The sequence below is a fragment of the Vanessa cardui genome, chromosome 9, assembly GCF_905220365.1.
Source record: "Vanessa cardui chromosome 9, ilVanCard2.1, whole genome shotgun sequence".
Lineage (NCBI taxonomy): Eukaryota > Metazoa > Arthropoda > Insecta > Lepidoptera > Nymphalidae > Vanessa > Vanessa cardui.
The window spans coordinates 5,604,969-5,629,585 of record NC_061131.1 but is presented as its reverse complement, the minus strand read 5'-3'; the positions used below and the strand labels follow the sequence as shown (position 1 = coordinate 5,629,585).

At 31.8% G+C, this 24,617-nt stretch overlaps 1 protein-coding gene across 5 annotated transcripts in view; it reads left to right on the top strand.

Moving 5' to 3' along the window:
- The window catches only part of LOC124532322 (fasciclin-1), an 86,000-nt gene that overhangs the window by 46,163 nt on the left and 15,220 nt on the right, over positions 1-24,617 (top strand). For all 5 annotated transcript variants that reach the window (XM_047107182.1, XM_047107181.1, XM_047107179.1 and 2 more), the window contains exons 2-6: positions 12,547-12,685; positions 14,046-14,224; positions 17,274-17,413; positions 23,229-23,325; positions 24,224-24,401. In XM_047107182.1, coding sequence (XP_046963138.1) covers positions 12,547-12,685; positions 14,046-14,224; positions 17,274-17,413; positions 23,229-23,325; positions 24,224-24,401 — 733 coding nt within the window. The remainder of the gene's footprint in view (positions 1-12,546; positions 12,686-14,045; positions 14,225-17,273; positions 17,414-23,228; positions 23,326-24,223; positions 24,402-24,617) is intronic.

The following is a 24,617-nucleotide window of genomic DNA, read 5'->3' as shown; positions in this document are numbered from 1 at the left end:
CATGCGATATGCCGAGTGCGTTGTATTGAGCAAATTAATTCAGAGCTAAGATTAATGCAGTGGGCAATTAAACCAAATTCTAAGACTGCGCTGGCAATTAAGGTACATCCTGAGTATGTATTCATGAGAATATAGTGTCTTGAGTGTCTCATTTACGAAGTACGGAACATAGTTTATTGGTATCTCTTTATTTGTCAGGATAATCAATATTAATTTAAACCACCGCGCATATAGGCATAGTGGTTTAAATTAATATTGCCTGCATTAAAATTGAATCAATGGTCTTTGCGTGATGAGTAATTACATAATTTATATTTCCTGCTGTATTTGTGGAATATGTTTAAATTATTATAATTTTTTGATTACATTAAATACCTATGAAATATTTAATTGGCTTATTTATGAAACGGTTAAATTTAATACATTTCTTGTAATAGAAACAATTTTCATTGTAGCCATTTATTATAATATTTGTATTCACTTATTAATTGACACACATATTAATTTGTAAATTGAAAGCTGATTCGATACTTATCGGTATTTTTACATAGGGATATTTATATTTTTATAAATAACGTATATCGTCATTACATAGATTAAAACAAAATCTTAGATCGATTCGAGAGGAAGGTTTTTCAAATACGTGGACAATATAGTAAAGAAACACTGATAAATTTAGAGGTTTCTAATGTGATATCGTAAATAAACAAAATCTGTAGTATATTAAGAATCAGTATTGCACACGTGTGACATTGAGGCAGGACGCTTATAATGTATAAGGTAGAATGTCATTAAATGTAATAAAATATACCAAGAGTAAGTCAGAGAAGGCAGTGTGTTGAGAAATCGCAATACAAAAGACGTAATATCCACACGCAGATGTCTAGAATTGTTTATGTGATGGGTAACTTTCGGTGTTCCAAATGTTTTACAACACTGGCGAACTTCCTACATATTTAAACGACGTTGAAAAAGAAAAAGGTGAATTTGGATCTCACAGAAAATTTATGTTGAAGTAAAACTTTTAATTCTGTTTACCTTTTTCGATTTTAAGTTGTTTTGTAATTAGTCATGTGATTATACTCGCGTGCCACCATATTGCAGGTTGATGATATTGCAGAAATATACACGCAAGGTGTCAGCAATAACTGTCAAAGTTTCCACTTAATAAAATTAATGTCATAGCAATTGATGAAGAATAAACAAAGACCTATTAATCCGTTTTCATCTTATACCATTTAGATGAAAAATCAAATGAATTTAATAAACTACTCTTAACGAGGTTATTAAAACATTTAATAAGTAGTAGTATTTTGTATCATACAGTTATCAATCCCAAGTCTGTATGTGTAATTTTTTTTTATTATGAGAAGTACATTTCTGGTTTCCTGTAACAGCGCTACTGGATATTTAAATCATATCCATTAAGTGACATAAAAATTGGCACAACTGCTAACAAGGAGTCCAGTGACATACACACGTACAAAATAATAATATATATTTCAAATCGTACGTGTTTGCGTGTATGTATTCAAGGTACTTTCATAAGATCTTAATGCTCTGTAATATGAACTCAAGCCCGATAGTTCCCAGTGCTATTACGAGGAAATGAGGCGAATAACGCAACTACCAGATTATCTCTCGAATTCTCGGTTCAGTAACGACACCTGTTTATGGTGATAATAGTAGAAGGTTTAAAAATTAAACAAACTTCCAAGCACTAACATATTGTTTAATTTTGTTGCATACCTTTTTATATATAAGGTTCTCTTTGCATTTCTATAAATTATAATTATTAGTATACTAAGTTACCTTTCATGAACCAAGTTCGACGATTCTCTTCGATTTGGATTAAGTATATTTCAAAATTGTCTTATATCCATTTCATTACTGTTGGGAATTGTCCACATTATTAGGAAAATCTTACCTTACTATTAAGACCAAGTGATAATGAAAGCAATTTAGAACATCATATCCATAATTCTAAGAGAGTAGTGACAATCACTCATTGCTCCATTTATGTTACTTATTAACGAAAAGATTTATTGCTGGTTGTTGGTACAATTGTTTCAATACAAATATATACTGTATGTCTGTATTGATAAATAAAAACTGATGTTTCTTCTTTATTCTATCCTAAATCATTCATCCAATTCTGATAAAAATCGAAGAACAGGATCCTTTGATTTAAAACTGTCCTAAACAAAACAAATATTGTCTTCGAAAATTTGTTACTCAATTGACATTTATACGTTTCATTTCAATTATTATTCTACATGAACGAAAACGGGCTGGACAGCTAGTTTATAACAATAATAATGATCTGTCTATCATTGTTACTGTTCCATAAAATTAAATTATCTAATTTACAATAGACTTCTTTGAAATTACAGCAATAAAAAATATGATATTAAATAAATTAGCAATAAGGTTTCAACAAAAGCTTATGCGAGAACTAAGCATAACAATGAACTACTTGTAGGTAAGGAGAAGGCAGTAGTTACCAGCGTACCTACCTTATTAGACGCTAGCTATTGTTCACTTAGTACAAACCGTTTGTGGTTTCTCTTTGCCCGCACGTTGCAAAGTTATTTTCGCCTGGCAATTAAAAGGGCCTTCCACGTTTAATATAGTATCTTGTGTATACATAGCAATTTAACCTTTATAATAAAGGTGATAAAAGCGTCAATTTTCTGAAGTTGTTGGAATTGTTAGATTCAAGGAGTCACGTATATCATACCCAAAGCTCGTATGAATAATTTGAGCCTGTTTATTATTAGGGACGTGTGTGTTTGCGGTTGCATTTGAAACAAAGGATCATAAACGTAATTGATAGTACGATTTTATGATTAATTTTTTATTGTTTTATTTACTTTAAACGACAATATAACTTTCCCAATTTATATCGCAAACACACAAAGTGGATCTAAATTTATAATATATTTTTCTCTTTCTTTATTATTTATTTTTAAGTTGAATTCAATGTAGTAATATATTAAAATGTCTGAAATACGAATACTGAAAGGTCTGAAAGCAGAGTAATATAACACGATGGAAATGTTTAAGCTGCTGCCAAATGACGCACCAAAATATGGTTACAACGAACCGGTCCTTAAAATGCCCATTAGAGTTGCACGATACACGAAATACGGGCGTTTGTAGTTGCCAAAACTCCGAACAGTTAGACGCTCGCCACGTCGGCGCCGCTAAGTACAAACTGTTTTATCCCTCGTTGTCCTATTTCCTCTTGCCAAAAGGATCTTAATTAACTACGCAAAATATACTACAGCAACACTCTTTTGAATATAATTCAATCAAATACACTAAGAACTAAATAAATAAAGAATCTTTGTGAGTTTTATTTTTCAATAAAACAGCCAGTAATTTTAAAATACGTCGTGATGTTAAATTTATTTCAGTAGGTCATTCCAATTTCTGTGAAATAAATTGAACTGGCATAGTAAAGTAGAAGTAAGAGAGAATCGAGTATGATTTTATGTTACCGACTCGAATATTAGTTAGGAAGAGTATTAAGCATTTTCCATTCCATTTCGATCGATCTAAAAACCGCTCCCTGTTTGTTGAGATGAAATTATTTGTAGCAAACATACGTGATAAATATAACTTTATCGTTTCATTCTAACAAAACCATTATAGTTTATAGAATAGCTTTCCTAGTTAGTAACAAGTGTAAAACAAATCTCTAGAAGCGATGATACCTTAATTATTAGTCTAGTAGTTAAAAGGTCGAAGCTTTTAACTGTAATCGTACCTTACTCATTCAACATTGACACAAATTAATTGCTTTGGAATTTACTAAATACATCTGAAACAGTAATAGTATGTTAGGAACATAATATATTTATAAGAAAATTAAAGATTAAACTCAATGAATAGAATAGAAAAAACGCTGTTAGTAATTTGCTAACATCTAGGTCATGATTACGTTCATGACGGGCGCGCGCTCAGAGCAACGTGATTGCGTTTGCATATTTGAGTATCCCGCGATATATACTCACTTTCGCTCAGGTCGAGCTAATATTGCATGAGGGAGGACAGTTCTATTTTATTAACGTTGTTAGTGGTTATCTTAGTGATAAAGACGTATTTTGCCTTTGTATTTACGGCAAATTCATCTCATTGAAATAAATGTTTTATATTATGTTGTTCTGTAGCTTAACCTAGAATGGCATGTTCCGCTTCTACTTCTTGTGACTTGTGATATAGTTTGTGATATTTAGTGGCTAGATAGGAGAGTGGAGGGAGAGGATCGTGTTGATATATTTTATTTGCGGTTATGTTTGACGCTCATAGCTCAGTAGTTCTCCTCCGTGAGCAAAAGTGATATTTTCCCCTACTACTCCTTCGTAGGTGCCATTACATCCAAGTACATCTTAAATAGGACACACGAACTATTTAAGGTATCCACGGATCCGGGGTTACGGAGCTGTGGCGGGCCAAGACGACACTTCCCATGATCCATCGTTTATATCTGCAACATGTCGGTCTCACAGAAGGACGCTACGGCCCTTTAAGCTAGTTTCCTATGGGGCATTGCCAAAACGATTGCTAACAGGAGAGATCATACATAAAAGGTCTTGATCGTGGATCTGCCTCTCCTCGTTCCACGTTACGCTACGGGTAAGATTTAAATATATGTTGAGAGGTGTCCTTGTCCGCGCCACCCATCAGCATTTTATTCGTATTCTTGAGTAAATCGCATGGTGAATCGTCAATTTCGTTTCAGTCAGTTTCTGAAGACTAGCAAAACATTTATAACGATACATTCAATTCTTCAAGAAGACGGACGCGCCGCAGTCACTAGAGCCTTCAATGTGCCACCCGCTTCAAATCATCGAGCTCGCTCGGAGGAGATGAGCTTTAAAACGTTCTGGCGAGGGTCTGCTGATCGCATATTGCATCAATGCCAGAATTAGATCAGTGTTATATACTAACACAAGAGAAATTCTAAAACTGTATACCGCAAAGATTGTCTGAATCACAATCAAAGAGTATTACAATTGAACGGATCGTCATAAATAAAGGATCAATTATTATTAATCAAACAGTATTGTAGAAAGTACGAAAAAGTCATTCATCAAAATACAATCATGACTTCAATGTCTACATTGCGTGTTGAACTCGGAAACCAGGCTATATTTCAGGAACTTTTCTTTTTCTGAACTAGAATTTGCCCTTAGATGAAAGAAAGGTCACGATAACGAGACAAGTTTTTAAAACTTAACTTTTAGAAGAATTATCTTGGTAAAGTTTCGTGTACATAATTCTTATTAAAGACCATAAATACTGGATCCCAGATTTAAGTTCACCGGTCGGTTTTTTCCGTACTTATGCCTTTTATTAAAACTATGGCTGTTGGACGATGTTCCATTTGTGAGTTTACTTGTTTTGTTTCATGTATGCCACTAATAGCATTCAAAATTTTAATACTACACAGATTATAATTAATTTAGAATCTGGTTCCTAGTACTTAGAAACGCCCAGTGTCAGTAGCTGACATTATCACTATACTGTCATCTTTAGCTATAATTCTATTATTTTAATTATTTCCTTTGAGGTAACAAAATATTTATAGCAAATATAAGCAGGCATGTGAAATATTTTGTTTTTTTTTTTTTTTTTAATAAGTTATTATAGTAAATTTTTAAGTAGTAAATTATTATGACGCCCTGACTGAATGAGGTCGTGACGATTTTGATTTCAAATTCTAAACTTAATGTAGATACTGTGAATTTTTTAACAAAAACCGAATAACTTTTTTTTCCGATCGTTAGAAACAGTCAGTCTGAACTAATAAATAATTAATACTTGGGCTTCAATACCGTTCTTTGTACAGTTAATCAGGGTCAAGTTTAACTAAACTATCTTATCGTAGTCCGTGAAGTTACGAGTTAGGCGGCTGTCTACAATTCCAATACGTTTATCTTGCATTCGTACAATACACTAATTGGCAAATGACGATTATGTATTGCAATAACGTCATTAAGGATTATAGCTAATTAATAAAATAAGCCTGTTATTATATGTCTATTAATTTTAATATTAAATCATTTATAAAGCTGATACCTATGACGGTGACTGCCTCATTTGTGATATTGGTTTTAATATAAGGTCACAGACTCAGAGGTTCTAGTTTAAAAAACTTGGTAGAGCAGGAAAAATTAAATTTTTGTCCAAAACTTTTTAATAGCAGCTCAAATTCTGAAAGTTGAAAGTATGTACACCCGCGCTTCGAAAACTCGTAAACTCTGCTTTGCGCCTAAACTCTTTCCGGTCCTCTTTTATTTGTTGTCCCATTGTCAGTCTGACAATGGGACAACAAATAAACCGGACCTGTGTTAGCGCACAAACTTGTGCACTATATCATATGCAAGGTAGATGGCTGGTCTCCCTTGATATTGGCTGTCATGCTTGAAATCTGTCAGGACGACATCTCCTTTGATAGTAGTACATTTTCAAAAGTAAAATTTCAATTTACTTTGTATCAATATTTATTGTTTTATAATACTAAGGGTAGTAATTTCAATAAAATTTTGTTTGAAAACAAGTCTAAATTACGATTTTGGTGAATGCATTTTTATAATCACAGCTCATGAATGATTAGCCAAGATGTGTTGCGGGTTAAAAAGTTATGGATACAGAAGTAAACAAGTCAACATTAAAATGCAGTTATTTTGAAATTATAGTTAACCATTTAAATTTATTCATTTGTATAATACACATAAATTCAACTTAGGACAGTTGTTATCGTATTTTCAGTTGAAATAGTTTAAATGTTGGAAATGAAATTTCTGGTATTTGTTAAAACAAACTAGACTAAATCTGCAAATTCTTTTTCAACTCGTTGTCAGATCCTACCAACTACATTTTACCAACGCTTACATTTTGTAACAAAGTTGTAAGCTTTGAATGCATAATAAAACTTGCAGATAAAATGACGAATACCTATGTTATGTTTGCAAAAGGAAAAATTCTATATCGATATCAGTTTGAAAGCCAACGTCAGCCGCGTGTTGGCGGCAGGTGTGCAAATCAAAATATTATTTCTGATTTGTTGAAGTAAAGCCTCGTCAGTTCCAGTTTTATGTAAACTGTTAGGTAACCAAGTTTGCATTGGTTCATATCACAAACATTTGTCATATAATCTCGAAATCGATACCTATGTTGGTATGTTACTTAATTTAATTGTATATTTAGCTCAGCTTGATGCAAGGTTTTCGGAATGTTACTTTGAATATGCAATGTTCAGATTCCAATTCCAATTCAAATTTAGGCACTTTTTTTCTTGAATATTGCCACTTTGAAGCTATTTCTGCTTGTTAACCTAAACTAAAATTGGCATGGTACCAACTCGCATTCTGAGCATCCGACCTAACCTTCACGACTGATTGAATGAACAAATTCAGACCGTTATAACGTTGAATTCAAACCGTGTGTTACAAAAGAAAGAAAAAAAGCTTTTTTATTTATTTGAACCCCGGAATTTATATTTTAGTTCACTGTGGGTTTGGAAGTGTTATGTTTTTTCCGGAGAACTGGCGTATTAACGCAACCAACATTCAAACTCCTGTCTCTGAAATTTCTTTACAGAAAACCCTGATGCATTTTTACTGGCTTAATTTAAGATATGAAGTTAGGTCTTCAGGATTTATAGCCATATAAGCTAGCCACTAAACCGACGATCTTAAATTAGTCCTACAAAGTATGTAACTACTGAGTTTCTTGTCACTTCGTCTCGGCAGAATTAAAGTTCGAAACCTTTGGTAGCTTAACTTTTAACAACAGCCTTGTACATTGAAGCTTCTAAACTGTTTTAAGTGCCATCCTGAATGGAGTAAGTTTTGATTTAATAAACACCCCCTGCAATTAAATTAAAATTTTCGGTAGTTGTTTTCATATTCCTTAGGTTGTGTTTATAATAAAATTTCTACACCATAAACTCAATATTAAAAAAGTTTTAGTAATTTATTTGATGATAATTTATATGGTAGTACAAGAAATTAAAAAAAGTTGTATATATAAATATCTGCATTCATACACCCAGTATTTAACGGAACCTTTCCGAAACGGTTTTCCAGATCGATTTCAATCATATTTTTGTGTGTATTTGATTGGCTTCCTGGATGGTTTGGATAGTCCATAGTAGATGGCGCTGCGATCCTCAAATAATAAAATTCCTATTTCTTTTAGGAAAACATTGGGATGGACGTATATTTATATGTAATATAATATTTAATTTTTTTGCGGACAGCCGTACAAAAAAAATAAGTATATTTTTTATTTATTATTAAAAAAGAACAATTACAATAAAGACCTCTTTTGCACGGATAGAAATAATCCACCCTCGCAGCCTTTGCAGCTTAAAAAATTCCTTGTCACGATAATTACACTTCAAAGTACCTGAATCGTGACAACCCTTTCACATAAAACTACATACATATATGAATGGTATATATATTGGGAAGGTCTAGTATGTACATAAATTACACCGAAATAATGAATATTGAAATATAACTGTCAACTTCATTAGTAAATGAATACTCTAATAAACGAAATGACCAACAACAACAACAACAGTCAGTAAATTCACACTGTTGGGCTTAAGGCCTCCTCTCCCTTTGAGGAGATGGTTTGAAACATATTCCACCGCGCTGTTCCAATGCGGGTTGGTGGAATACACATGTGGCATAATTTCGATGAAATTTGTCACATGCCGGTTTCCTCACGATGTTTTCCTTCGCCGCTGAGCACGAGACGAATTATAAAGACAAATTGAGCACATACATATATAGTGGTGCTTGCCTGGGTTTGAGCCCGCAATCATCGGTTAAGATGCACGCGTTCTAACCACTGGGCCATCTCGGCTCTTGATCAGTTGACGATTCATGACCATTTCTTCATAAATTCATAATTTTCATAATTCTATTGACAATAAATTTTTATAAATAAAAAAAAACCGCCTTCAAAAATGTACTAAAAAGAAAAAAATAATCAATTACATCCATATCCAATTTACTATTTTTTAATCACCTCTCAAAGTCGGTGGCAACATTGCTAATATAGGTACATAATACACAATACATACATACAAAAACTAAATCTATTTATTGTATAGATGACACCATTAGACAAACCTTACTATCGATACAAATTAAATGATTTAAATATAGGAATTTATTTACTACACAATATATATGTATGTATATATGTAAATCGATGTTGGCATATCGTTTCAGATACTTTAACAGCATTTGACCGATTGAGTTGAAACTTCGTACAGTTACTGTTGACACTCGCGTAAAGGTTTTTGTCATAATACTATCAAAGTAATGGCGCGCCTGTCGTATCGGATATTTTGAACAAAAGAAGATGATTCATCTTCTATAGAATACTGAGATATATACTCGCCAGCTCTACTATGTTTATATCATCTTTTATGATTTATTAGAAATAAAAGCGCCAATAGTTAGAACGTGTATTTCCACCTTAATTATTTATATATACTATGGAAATCCATTGCTCATTGCTCATTAAGTCCCATTGCTCAATTTAGCGCTCCCCTTCCTTGGAGGGTTTGCGGCTTACTCCAACACGTGCTCCAATGTTTGTTGGTGGATACAGATATGACTGAATTTTATTGAAATTTGACTCATGCAGGTTTCCTGAGCATAGTTTCCTTCAACGCCGATGACATGATATGGGGTGGCGCTTGCCTGGGTTTGAACCCATTAATAAAATACATTCTACATAAATTAAATGCTTACAAGCTTCTTATTTATTCCAATTTTATTAATCAATCAACTATTGTGTAGCTTCGCACGTCCAGATAATTTGGTCAAAGGAATTTTATTTTATAATAATCTGATGGCCAAAGTAAGTCTTGGTTTGTTTATTGATACTCGCCGCTGTTATCTGATTATCTGTCGGCAGAGCTCTGAGGTGAGACATTAGTATTCAACGAAGGGCTCCGCCAAGTAAGGGTACATCGGTACAATTGGCTTTGTTGGTGCAATGAACCTGTTTTCTACACATCGACTTTTGCATTTCCTGAATCTACTTGTACAGACATACATATAACACCGTATGTACTTACATACTCTATAGTTATACTCGTCTATTACATACACAGATTTCTGCTTATGTAACCCGTATCGACTTATAAATTATTAATATATATCATACCATTCATACCTCATATCAATTCGTACAATAATTCCAAAATAAACTTAATTAAAATTATGTCCTATTTTTTGTGCCTCGGTTTTAAAATTAAGCTAAAATGTTAAGATTTTATACAGTATATTATTAGGTTTAAAGAATTTATTCTCAAAAAGACATAGTCACTTACATAAGAATTCATACATATCATTTATTTTGTTACCAAAAAGTAGTCGCCAGATTATTTGGAAATCAATTAACGATAGTAAGATATAATTACAAGTGTGTTATTAATTTAAATGTACTTATTTATTAATTAATAACAAAGGAATGTCTAATAAATAAAAACTTTTTTTAAAATAAATCCATACATTACTCGTTTAATATAAAAAAATAGTACAAAACTACACTTTAATCCGTACTCCCCACTCTCTTAAACACATTACTTAATGTTAGCTGCATTTTGTTTTAATACGAAAGCGTACTTAGCTTTTGTATAGCATAAATTTTAATTTTTCAGTAAAAAGTATTAATTTTTCAGTGTGCATTAACCATTCAGTACACATAAATATAGAGCAACTACAGCTTCTGTTATACTAGCGTAACCTGTACAATAAATGCCTTGGTTTAATTTTTATAATTTTTTATAAACTTTTATAAACAAAAAATTTTTATAAACAATATTTTTATTGCTTTTATAAAAATAAAAATAGGTTAAAGAGTCCTTTGCCACAATAATAGTTTCGTTTGTATAATTTTATGTAATGTTATTTAGTTATTCGGATTACATCAATATTCAAGATATTTGTTTCATCTATACATATAATAAAATTGGAGTGTCTGTTTAAACTATTAAAATAGCCCTTTTTTACTCAATGCATATGTACATATACCAAAAAAACATTTTTAATAATTTTTATCGGTCTGTCTGTATGTTTGTTCCGGCTAATCTCTGGAACGTCTGGACCGATTTTTACGGGACTTTTAGTGTCAGATAACTGGTATAATAGGTAGTAACTTAGGCTACAAAATTTTTTTTTTATATTCAAAGGCGTACAAGGTCGCGGGCATAGTATCAATTATAATTATGTAGATAATTATATTTGATACTGATACTGATACTAAATTACTTGGTAGGGCTTCGTGCTAGCCTGGGTAGGTAACACCCACATATCAGATATTCTACAGCCAAACAGTAATATCCAGTACTATTGTATTCCGGTTACAAAGGTGAGCAAGCACAATCGGTCATAACATTGTTGTTCCCAAGATTGGTGGCGTATTGGCGATGCTATAGATTAATATTTCCTGCAACGCCTTTGCCTATGGGCGGCGGCGGCGGTGACTAATCATCAAGGGGCGAATTTGCTGGCCCGACTACCATATCATATAAATCCAGATTCTAGGTTCAAATCCCAGGCAAATAGAAAGCTATTGTGTTTTTTCCCAAGTAATAATTTTTCGTTACACGTAAAGCCGTGGGTACTGTGCCTCATATTTCTCTAGTTTTGTCGAATTGTCACCCCATTCGTTTATAAAAGTGAGGAAATAAAGACCAGACCAGACCAGAAGCTTTGTTACGCAATTGACTAGGCCTTGATATTAAGCAGCTGTTGGCGAAATTCGGTCAGGAAGACTGCATGAAATATTGAATATATTTTGATTAATGTTGAAAGTCTCTCCAACTATTTTCAATACAAAAAATATGTGCTTCTCCTAACTCTGACATTCTGTACTTATATTATACATTTAGGTTGACTTTCATACAACTTTCCGAGATAAGTTACAAACTGAAAGTTATAATGAACGCAATTGAAGTTTCACGCATTCGCTCTTGGCAATTTCAAGTATTTTATATTGTTCTATTATAATATAGTATTGTTTAATCAGTACCATCGGGTTTATAGTAAAGTAAAATAACAGCCTGTAAATTTCCCACTGCTGGGCTAAGGCCTCCTCTCCCATAGGGTTTGGAACATATTCCACCACGCTGTTCCAATGCGGATTGGTGGAATGCACATGTGGCAGAATTTTAATGAAATTAGACACATGCATGTTTCTACACGATGTTTTCTTTCACCGCCGAATACGAGTTGAATTATAAACACAAATTAGGCACATGTATATAGTGATGCTTACCTGGGTTTGAACCTGAACTCATCGGTTAAGATGCACGCGTTCCAACCACTGGGTCATCTCAGCTCAGCTCTGGTTTACACATAGTCAACATTAAAATAAAAAGGCCTAAAAAGAAACGATTCAACTCAATTGCCTTGGTGTGTGTAACAGCTTCTTGGGTGAAAATAATTTGGTCCAAAATGATTTATGTGAACAAATTCTTATGTATGTTTATTTTTTTATCAACAGTTTTTCGCTCTGCTGGAACGTAATGTGGTGGCCAACATGAGTCTACAGTACCGGCAGATGACGCTCTTCGCGCCCACTAACCAAGCGTTCCAGAGATACAACGGTGAAATGGATGATTCGCTTGTACTATTTCACATATGTAAGTAATGCAAGGGATTAAATTTTACTAAAATATATCTTATATTTTAAAATCAATTCCTTAATGCACTAAAGTCGTATTTGATTAGTGAATTTGTCAATTTCTGTATATGAAAAATATAGATGTAAAACGAAAATCAACATAAAAAAAGAAATACATCAAATAAATATGCATAACATGGTAAATATTCTGTTTTATATACCTTTAGTAATAAAAATATCCATGTTCATTTAAAATATAATATAAAAAATACTAAAAAAATGTCTTTATTCTTATGTAATAACTTCAAGACGTCGTTGTGTTCGATTTGTCAATAGTTATAAATATAGAATTCTAGTTTCCTGCGACCAATTCCAAAAGGTCCACAAAATAATAATTAATCCACATTCAATTATTACTTAAGTTTAGTTTCAATGCAGGTATTCGAGGTTGGAATAAAGCGGCTTCGATACAGGCCTCTCGTTAGAGGAAAGTTTGTGGTCAGAAACAAAGTTTACTCGTATTTATAACTATTTCACTTTGTGAAGCATTCCGCCCTTCTCTTTAGAATCCTCGAACTCGACATAACACTCATTCTTTATTCTATCAAAGAGTTTTTTCTTTATTTAAATCTGCACAATCTTCGCAACTTAATAATTATTTAAATGAAAAGTGAGATAAAAGTTATACATTTTTAATTTCAATCCTCTTGAGTCAGTTTCCTTAAAAAAAAAAATCAACTGAATATATTTCTGCGATGATTTGAACCTACCACAACTGTGGACTACCTTATGTTTATGTAAGTATATATGTATATAAGTGGTGGTAGCTCATGATATCCATCAACAAATCTCAGTTTTTTTTTAATCAAACTTCAAATTTTTGTCCTGGACAAATTGCGTGCTGTATCAAATGAAGCATTTATTATTTAAATTAATATTATACATCTATTCGTATTTAATTATGTAAAATCAATGATATTCTAATAAACAGATATGACATACCCATACTAAACAACAGAAAAAGTGTGCCGCGCCGGGGACCGTTTATTTTACATTTCGTTACAAGTAAAAAGGATAGCTTTATAAAAACAATAAGTAAACGGGATACCTAGATGATTTAATTACGCAAAACGTATTACTACATAATTATGATGTATTATAACGTATTACTGGCATAATTATGATAAAAACGACTAAAGGCAAACGTCACAATTAGGACGTTTTCTAGTCTTCACTTTTTGCGCGTTAATGACATATCTGTTTACTAGAACATCATTGTGTAAAATAAATATAATTTTATACTGCGATTTATTAATTACATCTTGAAAGGAAATGTAATTATAAACTGTCAGAAAAGTCTCATGAAATATGTTTTTCAGCAAACTTGGCCACAACACTTTCGAATTTGGACTACTCGATATCTTCGGAACTGGATGGCAATCCACCGCTTTGGATTACGAGACGACGCGAGGCAATGCACGACGACATTTACGTTAATAACGCGAAGGTCGACATTTCAAGGTCATACCAGGCTATAAATCGAAATGGCAAACTACAGGTAATTCTATCAGTTTATTTCGATCTCTTTCTATTTTAGCAACTGGCAACATTTAAGCTAATATTAATTAAAAAGTAGTTTTTATTTATATAAGTACGTGAAATTGAATTTTTGAGACATATTTTGTTACTAATAAAACACATATTTATGTTATTTGAATGACAACAAAAATTGACCACTGAGTATTTTAGGTGCTCTTGGTTCGTTTTACATTTAAATTAATTTTATAAAATGATTCAAAACTTATTTTTCTATTTGAGTTACGGATATTTTATTACATAGAATTATTTTATTAGCAAAATTTGCTTAGCATTGTTTGGGATTATTGGGATGTGTGTAAGCTGCATTATGTTAATTTGGTATTTTAGCAGCTAACCACCTTTTTGACGTTTCTTGCAGGAATGGCTCTATTACACCTACGTATGTAGCTGTTACACCAACTCTTACAAGAGTTCTATGGGCATAATTTATGAATACATGATGTTAAATTATGAGTGATCTAGATTTTTAATATATAATATTACAATGTTAAAGTAACGCTTTAAAACGTTTAATATATCTGAAAATAAACTTCGAAACGCCCGATATTGCAATTTCACGGCGCGTTAACTTTGTTGCAGACATTTTTCGTTGGAAAATACCTCATATTTTAATTTCCTGCAGGTAATGGAAAGATAGTATAACGAGCTAACTTTAATGTTCGAATTGATTCGATTGTGTACGATATAAGAAATATTTCAAGCGTAAATTTGTACTGGATAACTTTATGAACTTTTGTTGGAATATTCAATTCTACAAAATATTATTTGACAGAAATCTAATTTGAAGATATAAACATTTTTGTCATTGTTTTGTTGCGTCGGCCGTTTCAATTTAGAAGTCTGACGGATCGAATCAAATATAAATCAAACATAATGTGTTCCCTTCTTCAACTTTGAATTTCGATTTTATTGGGAAATCTTGTGAGAAATGCAATAAATACCCAAACTTAATACCGATTCTTTTTCTAAATTTTTATCAAGCATTAAGAATAATCATAAAAAACAGGCTTATAATGTCTTGTGTTCAAATTTTAAGAAGCATTTCAACTAACAGTTCATGCCGTGAAACGACTAACATGCAGCTCCCTAATTTTTTAGGTTACTGTTACCTAGCAAACATTTTTTTTTCTAAAATTCGGTACAGTATTTAAAAAACACTGATTTTATTAATACATTTTATACGCCAACATAAATTGAGTGGAGTAATAAATTAACGTTAATTGTGCCTTAGCTTTATTCAAATATTACAATATAAGTATTGCCATATATATATATACTTAGTTGTGACTTATTTTTTAACTTTGATATTACTTTTTTACTACGGATAATTTAATTAATTAATTTACATTTTTTATTTAATAAATGTTCCTTCCTAAGTGTGCCAAGTCAGTCGTAATTTTAAGTTTTAATAAAAAAATGTATGGGTATCGATATCATGGGATCTGCTCGCGTGGTTTCCTTTACATGATTTAATTCTGTCCTTATGACGTCATGTTACGTCATAACATTTTTAGTTCACTTTTGACATAGATTTACGAAAAACTAATTGTTACGTAAAGCTTTTCAAACGACGCAAAGTACATACTACGGTATTTATTAAGCAAAGATTATTAAACTAGTTTGGTACTTCTTGCCTTGAAGTTATTTACCCTGAAGCACATTATGCATCCCTGGCGTATGAAACTTGTTTTCAACAACCATAATGCACGCGGGATGATGCTGTACTTTTCAGTATAAATACATTTTTAGAACTTCATACTAACAATTTATATAAAGAAACCCAATATCGGTAATTTCTCAGCATCCCAAGATTATTTAAGCGAAGTTTAGTAACTCAAGGCGGGAAAACTAAATCTAAAAAATAAGTAAGTGGGATTTTCGTTATTACAATGTCGCGTCTATGCTAGTCTGATCCCCTGAGATGCGCTACATTTTAAAAAATAAGCACTAACATTTTTAATGCATAAATTCCTAAGACTGGATGATATAACTATATTTAAACATTTAAAAATGTTTTTAATTTAAAACACGTAGAAAATGAGATAACTGCTAACAATAATAATAATTACATATCAAGGATTGTAATGCCTCATTTATTTTTGCCGCGTTGGTTTCATCGCCTTATAAGGATACAGATTCCTAGGTCCTAGGCTCCAGCTCCAGTCGTACCTATAAAAAAATATATTGAAGTACACTCCCTTTGCTCGGAAACCAAGTAACGCAGTCGGTAAACCAATGTAATGCAGTCGTGCCATTTCGCAGATTTGCCAATTCCGATATCACCAGAGTGAGGGAATACAGAGTGCAGTAGGAGTGTTTATGAATACACTTATACATCTTAATACGTGTACAGAAATGATCAGGACGACTTCATTTTATTTTTAAAATATTGTTCACTTGAGCGTCCAATGTTAGGAAAACTATAAATATCCGCAAAAGCGTCTGGATTTATTACAACATTATAGTATTAAGTAGACAGTTAGAGTGTATTTATGAGAATATAGAAAATAGTTACAAAGTTGTGCAATTTTTGACTTCGAACTGGAACTGATATACAATTTATATGATACAAGCATTTAATAACTGTCTAAATTGGTTTGATATATAAATATTTTGGGTAGGAAGAGTGACTTATACAGTTTAGTATACTCGTATTATGTATCTCTTATTAAGTAGTTGCTGCGAAAGCATTAAGCCTAACTTGCTATTTATATTTCATAAAAATAATGCTTACAATGGCGGCCCAAAGATAGACTGGCAAATGGTTCACCATCTATTAGACTTCAGCACGGAAATATCTATTAATCAGAACATACACCAAGATGCTATGTATCTTGTGTATCTTATGTATCTTACATAGATTTATTTAACATTCGAGCTGAAACATACCAAAACTAAAATGACTACTAGATATAATTTTACATGTATTACGATTTAATACACGAATATATTATAAAAGATAATATTTCGCTTCGTGCTAGGTATGCTCAAGTCACTTTTTGTTCTAGGTCCTACACGTGATAGACCAGGTTCTTCAGCCTTTGCTGCCCTTGGGCCAAAGCGCCGTCGGCTCACCGGTGTACAACCCGAATGCATACCAGTTTCTCGAACATTCGGACGTATTCAATATTGAACAACATCGCCTCAGGTAATATACAGGATAAAGCAGACAACGGGCTATATTGGTGAAATATATTTGACTTTTAAAGTTTGAATGGAGTTTGAACTATGAGACAATTCTCTGTAAAAGATGTACATCAAGATTACATAAAACAAAGTTATATATTCACTTCTTCACGGATATAATTCAACTGTAACATAAGTAAGGATATTGTAGGATGGTAAATAATGCCATTTATTTTTCTAAACATATGTTTCTTATTTTTTTTGTTCACTAAATTGAATATAATTACGTGAGAGGCACACATGAGAACATTCAATAGAAAACAATACAACAGGTAATTGTATTCTGCAACACAGAATGCAAAAATATAAAAAGTTACATTAACTAACTAGCAGTTTGTAAAAATGAAAATTTAATTGAATGAAAACAAAGCATTTATTTGTTTAAAGTAAAAAAAACAGACCAGAAATTCCCCACTGCTGGGCTAAGGCCTCCTTTCCAATTAAGGAGAAGTTTTGATACATATTCTACCACGCTGTTCCAATGCGGGTTGGTGGGATGCACATGTGGCAGAATTTCGATGAAATTAGAGACGTACAGGTTTTCTCACAATGTTTTCCTTCACTGCCGAGCACGAAATGAATTATAAACACATCGGTTAAGATGCACGCGTTGTAACCACTGGGCCATCTCGGCATTTATTTGTTTATTGTTTATAAAAGTTATCAGCACATAACATTCAAATTATTCAAGTGTTAAAAGACTCTGTAAATTTAATATTTTCTTATAAGTCAAAATGTAAAACAATGTTGGTTCAAAACAGAACAAGTTTCGTTTAAAACGTTATAACGCATGAATACATCAAACATTTTATCTGCGACAAATTGCAGTTAGTTATGCAACTGCTAGTACGTTTTATGATTTGAACACAATATGACAAATTCGCTATCATCAGCGTTCCGACAGACATGTCGTTAGGCGTTTTTGTGAAACGACATTACTAAAGTTCCAATCAGTTTTGCATTTCAGCGATTGCTTTCAAATATTCAATTTCGTAACGTATTTTGAATAATCTTCTATTGCTTTTCCATATTTTGTAATGTCAGTTCTCTGTAGATTAAGGCCCTCGAGACAAATTTACGACGGAATTTAAAAATAGAATGAAGTTTGTATGAAGAATTTTATATTCATAAATACGATTTTCAAACTATTAATAACGCCAACTGCAGCCGTTCAAAACAAAAGTACCTACAACTATTTTGTTTCTCGTCCTTTATATTTTATTTGTGGAAAAATATTAAATATTAAAAACCGACGGTAGAGTTGATTTTTACCGTTTAGTTATTCCAGGCCACTAAGTTGCGCCTCTGATGCGAAGTTTTATGAGTTGGATTTTTCCACTTCCCCGCTTTTATGCAGCGAGAGAAGTTCTAAGTTTAAAAACAAAAGATTTTTTTTAAATTTATTTGTATACCAACAGCCTATAAATAAGTGATGACCTACAGTTGCGATTTGATATTCTCATACACTGTTCAAAAGATTGAAAAAAAAAATCAAATGTGAGTCATATCAAATACCTATTACAAATATTCCCATATGCATTTGCAAACAATCATATGCGTCTCGATCATATTTTATAAGAATTAAAAAAAAAACTCAATGAGTAAATACTTTCTATTATAAATTTTATTTACATTACAAAGAAGAAAAATATATTTTATTCGTAGAAAATATGTAGCACCTATGTTCTACTACGGTTCGTTACAATTTTTAAGACAAAATATTTTTACGCCATAAAGTCTAGCGTAAAAACGACCGTTGCCAAAAGTTGCGCGCGAGCGTTTTATTGCTTCCCTTTTTCTCTTTGTTATATTTATTCAATTTATTTAGAAATCAAAGATACTATTTTTAATTTCGATAAATAAAAGAATTTTTCTATTATAAAATCTCTATTTTATATTCTGTGTTTGATTTTATTAATAAGAAAATCTTTTCACAACACAATATGCAATGAACGGTGTATCGGAAACATATTTAAATTTTTCATAATTTTATAGAAACAATCTTACGAATAAAGGAATATTGGTCGAAAAACAACGCAGTTTTGATAGAAGAGATTACGCAGACTCATCGTGTATAACGTTTAATTTATTAATATTATGCTTTTCATGAGACTATAGGTACCGATAACAAAATAATTAATGTACAACGTAATACGTTAAACAGTGTTCTCGTATCGACGTATTATGTGGGCTTTATATAACGCAGACGTTTTAAGGTTTCTGTAATGTACTTAACTATTTGTTAAGTCACTTAGTGTTACTATTATTTTTAATCTAAGGCCGTATTATTGAACTATAAACCGCATTAATATATTTAACGCTAATGCTACTTTTGTCTAAGGATGTGATATTTATGTATATTATTATTACAGTAATCTAGTGACTGGATAGGAAATAATAGGCTCCGGAATGATATTTGTGATCGGGTCGCTATTTGCTTTTTTTTGACGTATATTTCTCAATTGTCTCCCAGAGTCTGGAAGTTTGAAAATTTCTTTTAACAACAAATAACAGTTATTTACATTAACGCATTTGAGATTTATGGTTGGAAGACTTAGATCTAGGTTAACTGAGTTTTTCTGCTAAAAATAAAATATGAAAATACAATAGTAGACTTTTACGTCTGTGCATGTAATGTATAATATGCAGATTATGAATGACCTTCGTGATCCAAATCGGTTAGTAGGACATCACCATCACAATTAGAAAGATTGTCAAGATAGTTCCAAGAAAGGTGGCGTGGTAAAATAATATGCTAATGTTTCATTCTCGCTCGGCAAAAGTAACCATATAATGCCAAATGCATTTTTCGATTACAGCGTCATTATTATTTGATTATTTTTTTTTATAATGTAACAAGATAGTCAACCAAATTATATAAACATAAATCTAAATAAGAACTATTTTAATCAACATCATATATTCTATCGTGAAGTAGTATTGTTGTGCCCCGGGTTGAAGGGTAAGTGAGCCAGTGTAACAGAGGAACAAGGGTCGTTACAAATTACTTACCAATGTTGTTGGCTTATTCGAGATGTAAGGAATGGTTTTACGGCGCCAATGTTGGCGTTCACTTATCATAATGTTGGTCTTTTTGATCGTTTGTCTAGCTACTGCATAAAAAAACATTATTAACCTTACGCATTAGTTCACTTTTAACGGTAGATGAACGGACAAGACATCTTAGGAATTCGGTTGGTCAATGGACTTGGTCATTCACTTTCATTTCTTACGTCTCTGAATATTTATCCCAAGTACTTTCTTTTGTGATACGTTATTTTCTTTTATTTAATAGGATAGACAGGATTTTTTTATTCTACTTTTTAGTTGAGAATAACTGTTGACCCTGATATTTAACTGCCATTGTTTCTCTTTTACTAACGAAATCTTTACAATTTGCGTAACTCTTTATTATAATTATATATCGAAATAATTCCATAAATTTTATTTAACAACCATGTCTTTGAATGACATTCTCATTAACACCGAAAATTTAATAAATATTGGTTTTACTGTAAATAACTATTTTTATAAAATATTTATTTCAAAGAAATTCACTCCCAATTAAAAGAATAATAAATGTTCTTTGGAATTAATTTGGATTTTTATGCTAAATATTAATTAATATTTATTTATCAAGTTTCTATCAAAATAATAACAATACACCTGGTTTTCTTTAACATGTTTGGTATCCTTATACAGGCCTATAAAATGTTCTAAAGCAATTGACTATCGTCACCTCATTTTTGCTATAGGACAGAGTCTAACCTATATAATTTAGTAATTTAATGTTCACCAAATTATTTATTAATTGTATTAGAATACCAGTGTATTTATAAAGAAAACTTAAAGCAAAAACCAATGATTAGGTTGATGACGACCTCTGTGGTCGAGTTATGTGTACGACGGTTTTCATGGGTACGCCACTCTGAGGTCCCGGGTTAGGTTTCCGGCCGAGTCGATGTGGAAGGTTTACTAGTTTTCTATGTCGTCTTGGGTCTGGGTGTTTTGGTACCGCCGTAACTTCAGATTTTCCATAACACAAGTGCTTTAGCTACTTACATTGGGATCAAAGTAATGTATGTGATGTTGTCCAATATTTATTTATTCACTTCTAACATCGATCGCTTCATATTACTACATTCAACAAACGATAAATATAATATTTCAACGAGAATACTCTTATAAATAACAGAGTAAATTCAGGTAACCGAAAAGTCTGTTAACATTTATAATGTTAGCCTTTGAGGGTTGTTATGCAGTTGTTACTTACCCCTTACCGAATAAGTTGTTATAACTTTTTAAATTTGTATATATTTAGAAGTATGTAAACAATTCCTTGAGCTATCAGGCATATTTAAATACATTGCATAGCGACGGAATTGCTTTTTTTATATAGCTATTGTTATCGTTATTTCACCCTACAACAGTTCTGTCACTTGCTGTGTCTGTCTGTTTGTTCGTAATGTCTAGGATACTACACGTTGGATGTCAATAAGGTTTAGATTATCATTTATGAACTTCTTCAAGCTGATTGTAGTATCACATTAATTGTTAATAATTAAGGGTTTTCAAATATAGTCTTTAAGACGTTTATTTAAATTTAGTTTTGCCTAAAAAGGTCCTGTGTATCCTTTATAACATAAAAAGTCACATTAACCATTTAAGATTTCAATGTGACGATTAAAAAGGTATAATTTAATATCGATTTATAAGTCAAACAGTACCTTACCACTTTTAGTGAAAAAAACTGCTGTTTACATTTTGCGATTACGACCTCAGTCTAATAATATTACAAGATATTTGATTAAACGCATAAAATAAAGGTGGCGGCGCCTTCGAGGAGTAGATCGCGTACATCGCTTGACTTGATACTGAATATTCTCATATTTGTTTAAGTTTCATTATTTTAAAGATGTGTATCACGGACTGAATCATATTTTTTCAAAATGAATCCGGATATGAACTAATTTAGAATGAGTGCCGTAGAATATTTGGTTATGGGACACGCCGTTTAATATACTGTCTTTATATTTCAGTATTTTATTTATTCATTTTTATAGCTGATATATCGTTACTATTCTCAGGCATGCTAGAAAGATCTCTCTTATTCTTTTTAATTATTTATACATCTTATATTTAAATTAAAGACTCAAGGTATGACATAAATCAACTTCCCATACTTTACTTACAATTTGAATAAGTTTGTTGAAACCGATAGTGATCGTCTATAAGATAATATTTCCATAATCTAAGAATATCAATAAATATTATTTACTAAGAATATTAATTCTGATACTGTAAAATATAATTCATACACTTGTAACACTTTTTCTTACTTTTTTTTATTCTGTAAACGTATTCTGTTTCGTAGGTAACTATAGTACATTTTAAGATACAACTGTCTTTCTTCTCTCATATGCAAACGGTCAAGTACGCAGAAGCCAAGCCAAGAGTCTAGTTCTAAATGCTATCGACTTGAAGTTGACGTCGTTATAAACTCGCTTGTCTGCAGCTAAAAAAAAGATATATCTGTTTATTTCTTTTTATTTCAGATAAAACAAAAAAAAAGAAAAGAATATTTGATAAGTGTTACAAAGTTCTAAATAAGACTGCAATAATATGAAGAAAAAAACCTTATGATTTAAAACGTATAAATGTATATGGATTTCCAGCGTTTAAAAACTTACGTATCTTTATTGAAATGTCATAACTCGCCCCACTTTGAAGGCAACTTTGATGTTTTTAAAAGGAAATTCATTACACATTTTTTCCAGATCGTTCCGTCAAAAAGTAAATCAATTACAGAAGAAAGAAGTCTTCAACGCCGACGGACGACACACATTCTTTATTCCCGTCGACGAAGGCTTTAAGGTAACTTCGCAGAACAATAAAACTAGTTTATAAAGTTAGTGAAAACTTAAGTATTTTACGTAAAGGCAATTTCTCAAGAGTTAAATTTACTTTGTAAAGGGCAAGCTCTTTGGAAATTAGTTCCTCATTAGGTATTTTAACCACGAAATTTAATTATTGGCGCAAATCAATAAACATATTACTTTTTATATAAAACCATATATGAATACCCCCATTATAATGAATTATAAATACTACGTTTTATTCAGCCTTTTATTATTTATCATTCTAGAAACAGGATGAGAATAGCTCAAGCGATCAGCATCGAACCTGCAATATTTTACGTCAAATCGTTGTGCTTTTATGTTTTAAGACCCATTTTTGTATATTACTATATATAAAAGTATTAATATCACGTCTTCGAATTATTTAAAACAAACATATATTGTGGGTTATATTCATCTAAATAATCGAAAATATCTTCCGAAAAGTCCTAAACATTTACTAAACTAAATAAACAGTATATAATATATTATTATTATTATTCCTAAAATTTACTGGGTGGTAGGGCTCTGTACAAGTCCGCCTGGGTAGGTACCACCCACTCATCAGATATTCTACCGATAAACAACAATACGCAGTATTGTTGTGTTCTGGTTTGAAGGGTGAGTGAGCCAGTGTAACTACAGGCACAAGTTACGTAGCATCTTAGTTCCCAAGGTTGGTGGCGCATTGACGATGTAAGGAATACTTAATATTTCTTACAACGTCTTTATCTATGGGTGATGATGACCACTTACCATCAGGTGGCTCATATGCTCATCCGCCAACCTACTCCATAAAATAAAAAAAATAAATAAAAAAGTCAAATTGAAACGGTTTAATTTTTGTTTAATAAAATTCCTTAAATCTATTTTAGCCAACCACGCGATCGGATTTAATCGATGCAAAAGTGGTCGATGGTCACGTTATACCTCATCACGTACTGTTCACTCAAGCGACTCCAGAAACCGAGGAATTCAAGAGCATGGCGTTCAGTGACAACGTCAAAGTAATAATATCTTTCACGACGTCAGCCAACGGAAAGGAAGAAATTAGTGAGTACAGATTGAATTCAATAATTAATAATAGTAGTTTGTATATATCTGTTATTTAGTTTTTAGATTTATTTTCTTTTTAACTAAACACAACTCTTAATTATATTCTACTAGCGGCCCGTCCCGGCTTCGTACAAGTGGACACAAGATTTTTTAAAAATAATTTTACCTTTTATTTATATACGTATTTTTCTCCTTTTTTTGACATATTTAACA